General features: G+C 43.3%; 1 protein-coding gene across 1 annotated transcript in view; it reads left to right on the forward strand.

The window, feature by feature from the left end:
- Positions 1–1,044: 1,044 nt before the first annotated feature.
- SPON1 (spondin 1) overlaps positions 1,045–12,354 on the forward strand; it is a 327,108-nt gene continuing 315,798 nt past the window's right edge. The window contains exons 1-2 of the mRNA XM_034769946.1: positions 1,045–1,653; positions 12,188–12,294. Of these exons, the coding sequence (XP_034625837.1) occupies positions 1,431–1,653; positions 12,188–12,294 (330 nt within the window). The 5' untranslated portion in view covers positions 1,045–1,430. The remainder of the gene's footprint in view (positions 1,654–12,187; positions 12,295–12,354) is intronic.

A 12,354-nucleotide genomic window follows, 5' to 3' on the forward strand; every position in this document is an offset into this window, starting at 1 on the left:
ATTCTTGGCCCCATTGGAAGTTGTCTTTAGACAAGACCATGCCTAACATATCATTTGCTGAGCCTGCTATAACCTTGCTCACCCAGTGCATGCCAAAGAAATTGGCCCAGGTGAGAGAGGGATGGCAGAGCCTTGTTTGTGCCTTATGCAACATATGGTGGCATGAGAAGGATTCAGACACATGACATGACTCTGGTGGGTTTTTTTTTTTTGCCTTTTCCTGAGGAGGGATAGTCATGTAGTTGAGGCACTGGCCCATGACTCAGGAGAAGGAGTTCACTTCCCATCTCTGCCACAGACTTGTAGTGTGACCTTGAGTAAGTCACCATGTGTAAAATGTGCCTTTGTACACTGTACCTCGGTGTACTTCAGTTCTGCATGTGCAAAACCTTTATTCCTTCTGTATGCTATTCCTAGGCATAGACTGTGTCCCTTCCTATAGGTATGTGCAGTACTTGGCACAATGGGGCCAGATCTTGGCAGGACCCTCTTTGCCCTACCACACCACTACTATAAAGCTAATTCCAGCCTGCTGTAAATCCTGAAACATCTGTGTGTGTGTGTGGGGGGCGCTTTTGTGTGGATAGTCCATCTATTTAGGAGCCCTTCTATTCACCAAATGGAAATTGAAGTCAGAATTTGCGAGTGAGTGCATGTGTATAAAATATACAGTTGTGGAATGAGGATTTGATCTAGAAATGAATCAACTGCTTCTGGCCTATCCCTCTCCCTATATCGCTCACATACATGACCCTGATAAAGTTTGCACTTAAGAAACTGCAGCCCAGCCCCCCTTTGGTTTTCAAGTCTTCAGGGAGTGTGTGGCTATTGGGGCCATCTGCGCTGAACTCGATAAATGTTTGCAGTGTCTGGTGGTTTGAAGAAAGGTGGTGTTGGGGAGAATCAGGAAATTCTTTGAGCCTTTTTATCCCTTCAGTAACTATAGACTTTGGCAGGAATGTGGGTGATTAATTTCGAGTCTGTTAGCTCAGTCCATCCAGTTGAAGCTCCCCCCATCCCCCCTTTGGATGTCTTGGAGACAGCAGCGTCCCCCGTGCTCTGCTATTTCACCAAACCCTGTGAATGCAGCTCTGCTAAGTAAACATTGCCGAGCTGCTAATCACAAGCTCTGAAACAAAACAGCACTTCACTTCGGGATCTGGGCAAGATCAGAGCTCGCTGCTCGCTCCCTCTCTCTCCCTCCCTCTCTCTCTCGGATCTCGCAGCTTTCAGCCTCTCTCTCTTTCTCCCCATGCTGGGGAGAACTCGCAGGGTAAAACTGACAGAGGCTGCGGTTTTGTCAGAGTCTTGCTGGCTTGCTTGTTTTCTCCAGAGACAAGGGGGGTATTTCCTAGCCATCCTTTCCAACCTGTTCATGTTGTGAGCCGCAGCAGCAGCAGCACCACAAAAAGTTGTTGGGAGCACCGAGGATGGGACTTCATTTACAACCCTTCGCTTTGCACTTTCTGGCTTTGACTTTTCCCTTAGTGGCGCTGGGTTTCTCTGATGAAACCTTAGAGAAAGCCACGAAATCAGAAGGATATTGCAGCCGGATTCTGCGAGCCCAAGGCACCAGAAGAGAGGGATATAATGAATTTAGCCTGAGAGTAGAAGGCGATCCTGAATTTTACAAGCCTGGAAACAATTACAGGGGTAAGTCTTTGCAGTTCTGTAATTACACAATATAATAATAACAATAATTAATGATGGTGAGTAGAACAAGTGTCACTGAAACTAAAAGACGTGTGTGTGTGTGTGTGTGTGTGTGTAATCGAGACACTGTGGGGTACTTCCGCACATCGCTTGCAGTGGGGATGCTTTCACAGCAAGTGAGTGTGAGTTGTATTTCAGAGTAACACTTCACCCCAAATATTTCATTCGGCACTAAGGGGGATTTCCTGCTTCTTTCGTGTGTTCTAGCAGCTTTATGAGTGGCAGCAAGAGTCTAGAGACCGCTTGTTCTATGGTGCAACACGGACTCCCCCTCTGTTACTCCGATTTCCCCCACCCCCAGCAATGGAGCACAGCAAAATGTACAAGATTTAGCACGCAGTGGAAAGGCTAATAAACTCGGTGCTAATTGTTCTCGCCCTCAAATTTGAGTATTAATTTAATAAGTTAGCATAAGGGCAAACTGATGCAGGAGGCTGCTAACTTCCCAATTTCCCACTTGCGTTTATCTCCCTTCACCCCCACGCGTTTTTGCTGGGGATATGAACAGATGGTTCAAGCAGGAAAGAGAGAGTGAGAGAGATATGGTGCTAATGACCACTGTAGCTAAGAGTGCTAGGGATGCATTCTGTGCTGAACACGGCACATATAATGCTGGAAATGAACTTCCTAAACTCATCTCAGCATTTCTGCATAATTAACAGGTGAAAGCAGTTTCAAGTCACTTTTTCTGCCTGATAATATTTATTTGGAAATAAACATCCTTAATAAACACTGTTGATGTCGTATTGAAAATACCACTTTGAAAAGAAACTGAACATGCAGTTAGACATCTGATCTCTTATTACAGACTAATAAGTAGTGTATCAGTGAAACCATCTTTTGGGGAGAGCAAATATTTTTTTCAGAGCTGCTTCCAAGTGGTGGTTCTCTGTCCTTCCCGAGTTAGATTCAGTATTAAGAGCAATGCTCTCCCACTGGATGAACACAGCAATCTGAGTTCAAGTTGAAGAAAAATCATGTGCACAGTCTCTTAGAATAGAATCATTAGACTTAAATTCTTAGAGGGGAACATCCACAACAGTGATTAACCTGTTGTGAGCATCACAACAGCATCACTTGTGATGAGCATATTACTTTGTGTGATCTTTCTTCAAATAGAGAAATTAAAGCATTGTAAGCAATTGGTAACATGGTTTGAAGAAACACACATTTCCCACTAACAGGTTAACAGACATGTGACATCTTAGCTTGAGTTTGCAAGACTTTATATTGCATGTCAGCTTAGTATCTGTTCTAGTGGCACTACAGAGAAACCTCAGGTTCTTGGGCAGTGACTTACACATAAATATTCTTATAAAGTTTTGTAAATTGTTTCCAGTGAAAATGTCATTAGGTGTTTAACTAATCTGCTGAGAAGATTTTATTTTATTTTGAGATGGGGAAATAGATTTCTGAAACACATTTGGTGGATATATTAGGTCTTTTATTACACAGAGCTCAATTAACAATATAATCAGTTTAATGTTTTTACATTCCTTTTTCATTATTAACTCTCAGGTTCTTGTCCCTAACAAATTATACTGTGGCACTAAAGGTTCAGCTGAGCACACATGCTTATGACATTTAAGATTAAATTATTCAGATGACCCCTAAACCTTAGCAAACGGTCTTTCAAGAATGCTTTACTAGAGTGTGGGTGGAAGATATTTAAATGTTCCTGTAAGTATACTTATCAGCTCCAGCAAGAGTTAATGGAACTTGTTTCATGTACAATGTGGTGACATCATGCAAAGTTTTAACACAGGGCTACTGAGTTCATTTTCAAAGGAGACTCCACTGGGAAATTAGAAATATCCTTCTATGTTATACAAAGTGAAGAAACTGTGTGTGATGAGAAAAGCTGGGACATTAAGGACAAGCTGGTTTTGTAAATTACCAGAGAACAAGAAACAATGTTGTAGAAAACTCTGGGAACCTGAGCTGAGGCAGAGCCAAAATTAATCAAAGTCTGGGCCCAGGGCTGATTTAAGGTGACCTGGGGCATTAGACATGCTCCCTAGGGGATTCAGTAACCCTAATCCTTTCAGATCTGTGCCTCTGTTTTGGTTGGTGATGGAGGGGGCCACTCGCATGAGTCTGAAGCTGTAGTAATGGGAACCACTGCTGCTGTTCCAGTGCAGCAGGGAGCAGAGGACCCCAGATCACAGCTGTCATTCACTTTTCAGAAGCCCTAGGGCCTTCCTGTTCTCTAGCCTACTGCTGCTGCTTGTCTTTGGGTGGGATAGGATCCATTTGTCCAGAAGGAGGCACTAAGAGGGCTCTCTAGGTGGGGAAGTCTTGCTTGCTAGCCCTGTAGAGTGTTCTGAGTGGCAGTGATAGGGGACAATGGACCCTCTACCGGACAGCTGGGGTCCCCCTCACAGGGCTCTACTGCTCAGGGAGATGTTGGGATGGTGGTAGCTCACAGGTCTAGAACCAGAGGGGAGCACCTCATCATAGGGCCCTATGATCCAAGGGTGGCCTCAGGAATCATGCTAATTGTGATAGGAGCAGCTGAGGGCTGAGGTCATGGGGTTACTCCCTCCTCCAAGGGCCACATAAAAAACCTGAGATCAGCATCTGGATGGCTCTGCCTTCCAAAGAAGAGGCATCAGCAGCAGTAAATGTGTCCCTTCTCCACCAGCTGCCCAGAGGAGAGGCAGCAATGGTGGCTGGGGACTCTCTTTTCTCCTCCTGTCTTCCTTTCCCTAGCTGCTAAGAAAGCAGCCTTGTCCAAGGACTCATTGGCTTTCCCCCAGCTGAAGTTGTTTGGCTGAAGGGGTCAATATACTTATTTGGAGGCTCTAGTGCTCTAGCAATCAGATGGCAGGGCATTCCCTATCCATCTCCCAGTGGCACACGATCTTCTCCTCTGGCTCCCAGGATCACATGACAACATTGTTCACATTACGGCATGGCCCTGGAGTTTAGGCTGAAGTAGTCAATAGGCAGACTACAGACCAAATCCAGACCAATAGACACTTTTGAACAGACCGCAAAATCTTTTTATTTACTTATTATTATAATTATTGTCATTGTGGTGTGAAAAATGTTTCTCTGGAGTCTGCCCCTTGACTATATACCTTGACCAAGAAATGTGGACCTCGACAAAGAATAATTGATACCCTTGGTTTAGGCCCATATGCACACAACTATTGTGCCTGTTAGAAAATCCAGGCCATAATAGGCCTGCTGTTGCTCCCACTGAAGTCAAGGGCACAATTTCCATTGCTCTCAAAGACAGCATGATTGGGCCTCCTTGTAAGCAATCAAACAGGGACTCAAACTTTAAAAATTATTCTCTGTAATAAAGTCTCAGAAGCAGTAACTGACAGTAATCAGTCCCAGCCCGGATGCTTTATTAATCCTGGAGAGGCTTTAGCTCAGTTAGAAAACTGCATAATGTTATTTTACATGACAAGACAGAGTAGGTTCTATTCCCATAAATATATACTTAAAAAAAAAAAAAGCCTAAAAAAAGTCTGCAAGATGGATGTTTCACATGAACATACAAAATGCATATTGTTCCCTCCTGAAATTGTTATGCTATTGAAGAAAACAAGGAGGAGACTATTATAATCCATTTAAATGTTCCTTCCATTTGGATGCTGTTTCTGTTGCTAATGGAATCTTCATTTGCAGGTCTGCTCACCTTCTCTGAAGAATAAACAGTGTTCAAGGACCAGCTCAGATAAACATTGTGTGCTCCATTTGCATTGATTTTCCAAGTGCTTCCCTCTTGAGTAGTGTTGAATCTCATTTTCTCTCTCTCTCTCCAACACACACACAAAGATGCCCTTTTTTGGAATTTATTAACAACTTGTTCTGCACCAGTCTGGGTGCTTCTGACTTATCTACCTCAGGAGTTTAATAGGCATCATAATTAGGGTAGAAAGCACCTCTTAAAACTAAAGTTTCTTATTCTGTCTTCACTTGTGCAACATACAACAGAGATTTTTGCTTAATTTAAATGAGAAAGTTACACAATGTGGCTTCTTTGCCTAAAGCCGAGTGCTTTTAGAATCCTACCATGCAATTCTGACTGCATCACATTTAGTAGGGGGTGGAGGAGTGTAGAGAGTGAGTGTATATCCTTATAAAAGGGTTAGGATTTGGCCAAGAGGTATGGAAACGATCCTCTGGCATTTAATCTCCCCCAGGAAAGTAAAATATACAAAATCCTTTTGCTTAGGTTGAATATCATCCTTAGAGTTACATAGTCTTTACTTTGGTCTGTTATTTTCAATAAACAATTTGATCTACATGTAAATCAACAATCATCCCAAATGACCTACAAAATAATATACATAGAACCTGTGTTATAATTTAGCCCAAGAAAGGGCCTTTATCTCTTGAGTCTATCAAGTAATGACACCCCCCCACCTCTTGTATGAAATGAGACTGAGCTCTGACATAGAATTGCAGTTATATAAAGAAACAAATATTGTAGGACCAATAATGACACAATGTGCATGCAAGTTATCCTAACAAGCCTTTTTATTTAACAATTCTTCAAATCAAATCTTCTAAAGCAGTGTTACCTTACCAGACTGGACAGGTCACAGAACTGATAATAGGATAGCAATACTTTCACTCCTACATCTCTGTGTTCAATGTAGCCCAACTCAGTAGTGTCCAAAAAGCTACCAAGCAGTATTACCAACTTCAGGCATTCAAAAATCATGACTTAGGCCTCAATAGATCACGAGTAACTTAAAAATCATGAAGTTTTTAAACAGTAATACATTTTGGACTCATTGTATTTACTTTCTCAAATAATCAGGTGCCTCCAGGAGCTGGGGCTTTAAAAAAAGCACCAAGTATTGTGATTTTTGGCAACACAGTGTCCTATCTGAAATTAATTTAGAGATCTTAGTTCATTTTTTCAGTGCCTTGGTGTCCTGATCAGCGAGCCACCACAAATGGCACACATTGCCACTCTCAACAGACGAACCAAGGACAGAGAGGTCCATAAAGGCTGAGCTACTTTCTCGCTTCGATCTGGACCCCTGGGTTAGAATCTGGTGACATTGACAAGTAGGTGGAAGTTTGCACTGTATCTACAATACAGACACATAAATTCAGTCATCAGAGCCTGTTCAGCATCTTTCAGGAACACTAAGGGTGACATCCTGGCCTCATTCATGTCAATGGCAAAACACATCTTTAGGGACGGATACTGATGCAAAGCCTTTATACTGACTTTAGTAGACTTTGGATCTAACCCTGTGACAGGTTGTATAAACCAGCAGATTTCAACTGGGGGTTTGCGCCCCCACCCCCCCTTGCAGGGGCCCGCGGAAGTCAGGAGCGGTACAGGTTTGAAACCTTGAGTTCTGCTCCCCCTCCCCCCACTGAAGCCGGGGGCGGGGGCTGAAACCCCGACACAGGCAGAAACCTTGAGCCCATGGGCAGTGTTGAGGGGGCACAAGGGTGTTGCCCCCCCAAACTGCAGTGCCTTGACCAAAGTGGGGAAGTCCTGGGGGCAGCTCCCCCACCTCCTCTTCCCCAACCCCTCTTAGACCCTGCCCTCTGGCCAGGTCCTAGGGAGGAAGCTGGAGCCAGGCAGTGTGGGGCAGTTGCTCTTCTGGCCGGTGGTGCCAAGGAGTGGGCAGTCATGGCATTCCCCCATCTGCTGCTGGTGCCTGAGGTTGTGGCTGCTCCTTAGCTCCCAGCCCTCTTTGACTGCTCACGTAGACAGTCAGACCTGCCCAGGCAGCTCTAGGCCCAGCTTAGCCCTTAGGGAGTAGTCACCGGAGCACAGCCCCAGACAGGCGGGTGGCCTGCTGAGGTGAGTCAGGGGGTGGAGGTGGTGCTGCCACCCTGGATCCTGCTGTACAGAGCTGGCCAAAGCCCCGCCGGTCCTTGCCTCCCGCCCCCCCAATAGAAGTCAAACTATGCCTATGCCCAAGGGGTCCCATCCCTGGCCCGGAGCCCCGAGTCCTCCCCTCCCCACACTGGACCCTGGAGTTTTTCTAGCATGTTGAGGAGTCCTCAGAAAGAAAAAGCTTGAGAACTCCTGGTATAAACCCAACACCAATGATGAAGGGGTTACACAGCTGCCATTGGCAATGCTGGCCCCATCCCTTGGGTAGAATAAGGACTTAAAAGCAGGAATTTTCCAGCAGTTGCTGAGCAGTTCTGGGAGAGAGCAGATGGTGGCTCTACAGCTCCCAATGGAAATTCCTGGGACGCCTTCAGGAGAACTGCCCTCACAAAGGCTATTTACAAGCACCCTCCCCACACCCATGCTTACAAGGAGACAATAACACTGGTATACCAGCCAGGTAAGTCCCAAGGCAAGCTGATTAGGTGGTTGATACCATTATCCTCTGCCCCTTTTTGGGTTATGGAATCTGAGGATATACAAAAAGGGCCAAGAGCCCCATCCCATCCAAGCACAAGTGGACTATGTAACTCCGTTTGTATCATAGGATCCATTGTGTAAGCAAATGGGGGCACCTGAAGGATTGTTCAGTGTCCATACAGTAGGAGGCTCCCATCAGCAGCCCGAAAACTGTGACAAGTCCTAATTTCACAGAGAGGGAAAAAATAAAAAAGAATGCTAATTGATTCTTCTTATTTATATAGAATCTAAAATGTAATAGATGCTTTATTGTTGCTTTGGATATTAACTATACTATGCTTGTTTATGCAATAAATGCTACTGTAAAATGTATAGGTACTGATTCAGGAAAGCATCCCTATTCAGGACAACACTTCAGTACGTATTTAAGTGTTGTCTTGAATGGGGATAGATTTGACACCTTGTTTGAATCGGGGCCATAGTCATTATGTGCATACTAGTATATTTCTCTTATTCCTTGGGAGGCAAAACCGTTTCCACAACAACCGTCACTGTTCCTTCCTTTTTGGTGCCTGAAAAATCTGAGACAGAAATAGCAAATGGGCTTTATTAGGAGGATTAATGTAATTAAAAAGTGTCACCAATCAGAAACAAAGAATCACCAATCAGCTTGGTCTTGATTCCATCTTCTCTGTTTTGTGAGAAATCTCTTTCTCTCTAATGTAACAAGTTATGAGCTTATGTTATGAATGGTCTTTATGTGGAATAGGTTGGTTGGCATAAGTGTTACAGTGTAAATCCAGCATCTGTAGCGAATCCCATTGAAAAGATAGAGGCAATCATTCCACAAGTAGTAATTTACACTCACAGTTTATGTCCTAACCCTTGTCACTCAAAACTTGCCCCATACTCAAATTCTCATTTTCAATATCCAAAGAGAAATAAAAGTTGTGTGTGAGATCCACAGGATAATAGACCACAGCTATATGTAAGTCAAAAATTGCAGAATAGGACTTAAAATGTGGAAAACGTTCTTTTTCAAGGATATAAATGGATTTTGTATATATTACCTATGTCCAAGGTCAGCCCACAATTGGATTTTTCTACTCAAATTCATGGTCACTTAGATGTTGCTGAAATAACTATGTATTTAAGATATAGTCATATTTTTCTCTTGAATTGTGACTAATCCATGGGAAAGTTTGCTACATATCAATAATTTTTGTGGGAATTAGACTCTATCAGTTCCTCAGCAAGAGTGAATGGGTGCATTTCATTTACTTCAGTGGTGCTGCATCTGTTTACTCCAGCTGAGAATCTGGTCCTAGAGTTTCATTTACATTTATCATTTAGAGCTGCAAAAGTTTGTCAGCTCCCCACCCCCCCACGCCCATTGGCCTTCTGCACTGACAAGAGTATAAGAATTATGATTATTATTGCCATAGTGCCTGAAGGCCCAGTCAGAGATTGAGACCATATTGTGCTAGGCACTTTACATGCATGTAATGAAAATACAGTCCCTGCCCCAAAGAGTTTGCAGTCTGATAATTAAGTTCCATTGAATGAATACAAAATTATGCTAAAAGTCATGACATTTTCAGGAATAGCTAACTTGTTGATCAATATTCTGCTCTTCTCTGGAAAAAAAAAAAAACTCCTAGATCATAGTGAACCAAATGCTGCACATATATTCACAAAGGTATTTTCAAATTAATTCCTCTGTTTCAGTGATTTTCAATCTTTCCAGACTACTGTATCCCTTTCAGGTGTCTGATTTGTCTTGCGTACTTCAAGATTCACCACACTTAAAAACTACTAGCTTACAAAATCAGACATAAAAATACAAAATTGTCACAACACACGTACTGAAAAACTGCTTAATTTCTCATTTTTACCATATAACTATAAAATAAATTGTGACACCCCCTCCAGGTTGAGAAACACTGATACAGTATACAGAGCACTATAAACAAATCATTGTCTGTATGAAATTTAGTTTGTACTGACTTTGCTAGTGCTTTCCATGTAGCCTGTTTTAAAACTAGGCAAATATCTGAATGAGTTGATGTACCCCCTACCTCCAGGTTGAGAACCACTGCTCTAATTGACTAGCTCTTTCCAGAAATCAGACTAGCTCATTTAACTTATTTTTTTGGGGTTTTTTGTTCCTCTCTCTGATCCGTCTTTCTTCATGCCTGACCAGAAGGAGGTAGGTAGAAATCCTCCCAAAAACCTACTCTTTTCTTTTTTCTGACCTAACTATACTAGATAGTGCTGGAAATCATCTGATAAATTCTGTCCTTGTGATATTTCTAGACCAGTGGTTCTCAGCCAGGGCCGGCTCCAGGCACCAGCCTGGCAAGCAGGTGCTTGGGGCGGCCACTCCGGAGAGGGGTGCCAGGTGCAGCCATTCGGCCGCAATTCGGCGGACGGTCCCGCACTCCCGCTCGGAACGAAGGACCTCCCGCCGAATTGCTGCCGCAGATTGTGATCGCGGCTTTTTTTTTTTTTTTTTGGCTGCTTGGGGCGGCCAAAACCCTGGAGCCGGCTCTGTTCTCAGCCCATCGTCGCCTATGGCCCAGTCAACACACTGCTGCAGCCCATGTGACATCCTCAGGGCCATATAGGTAGTATATATTATGTAGATGTAGCCCATAAAATATAGAGAGAGTTGCATATGTGGCCCACAATGGTAAATAGGCTGAAAACCACTGTTCTAGACTAATTTCCAGATCAAGGAGAGCTACCTATATTCCAGATAAGCAGCTACACTTTTGGACATTGAACAAATTCTAATATACAAACCCTTTAAATTTTACCTATCACTCTCAGACGTTCATTTCAACCACTGATGGCCTATCTGCATCAAAGGGATTCTACCATGGATTTTCTACTGTGTAGTGGCATGGATGGTGGGAATTGTTCACAAGGAATCAGGGGTTTGCCTCAGTATGGTGCCAACCAGAGTTTAAGGGTGTGAAGGTAGATTATGAAATGACAGGATCTGCTTCATAGTTGAAGTTGAAGCTACTCTCACAGGGTAAGCCCAGTTTTCAAACACCTATTTTTTCCCCCAAAATAAATCAATTTCCCTGAAATTTCACATGGCCATGTCTCATCCCATGGTAGAGTTTGGAGAAAGTTAGAAAGGAATTTTAGAGTTATCGAGCCACAAATCTGTTCCTTTTGCACTGGTCTGGAAGCATAAAAGACATGGAGAGACAGATGTTGGTCACTTTGCATAAGGCACTGCTGGAAGGTTGTCAGATACAAGGGTGAAGAGGACAGCATAAGAACTTAGGTAGGATGGGAGAGAATAAAATAGAAAGATGGACTAACAGGCGACTTGGGGAATCTCCCAATGTAGGAGAAGTCTCCAGGGATTGTGAAATCAGAGAAGCCAGCTCTGAAGCGCACAATCACCTCCACAGACACTTGAAGTGTGGGGCATTCCTGGGCAGGCTAGAGCATTGGTAAGGGTGCTTTTGAGGTTTTTTTTTTCTTTTTTTTTTTACTAATGTCCATTGTGCTCTGTTAATCCATAGCTAGCAGAACTGTCTCCTGGGGTAAATTCTAGTGGTAAATTATGCTTGTGGTGTGTTTTGCCCCAGGATGAGGGCAATGGAAAGTAGATAACCTTGACTGGTTAACTCTCAGAGGGAAGGACCGGTTGCCGCCGATCGCGGCTTTATCTTTTTTTTCTTCGCCGCTTGGGGCATCAAAAAAGCTGGAACCGGCCCTGCTCAGTTGGACTCAGAGATTTGACTAAATTTTTTCTTATTTTGCATTTAAAATTAAGGAAACATGGTATACATCAGGGGCCACATCCCTGCTCAGCAAAGAACCTGAGTTAGTGGGGACAGGCCTCAGTAGTTACATCTCTGCAGCAAAATTCCCTCAAGAGTTTAGCATATTGACAGTCTATTTTTAAGAAAATCCATGGGTTGTAAATAACAGCAATGTTTCATATTAAGACTGAGACACAGTGGCAGAATTGCATATGGAAACTTGGACTGAACCTTCCTGCACTTTGCCTGGCTGTACTCTATTAATCTTTAGCTTTCATTAGCACCAAATTAACACAAATATTTAGACCAAGCTGTAGAATAAACTGATACATAGGTTCTTGATTTCACAATTAACTATTTTTTTTCTTTTTTGCTTAAGTAACCCTTTCTGCTGCCACTCCAGCCTACTTCCGTGGATTCACACTGATTGCTCTGAAGGAGGGCAAAGAGGGAGACAAAGAAGAAGATCATGCAGGAACTTTTCAGGTGAGTGACACTTCCTTCCTGACCTATGGCTTCAGTGCTCCACCCCACTGTGTGGTTGGT

Source organism: Trachemys scripta, chromosome 4, assembly GCF_013100865.1.
Source record: "Trachemys scripta elegans isolate TJP31775 chromosome 4, CAS_Tse_1.0, whole genome shotgun sequence".
In the NCBI taxonomy this organism is placed as follows: domain Eukaryota; kingdom Metazoa; phylum Chordata; order Testudines; family Emydidae; genus Trachemys; species Trachemys scripta.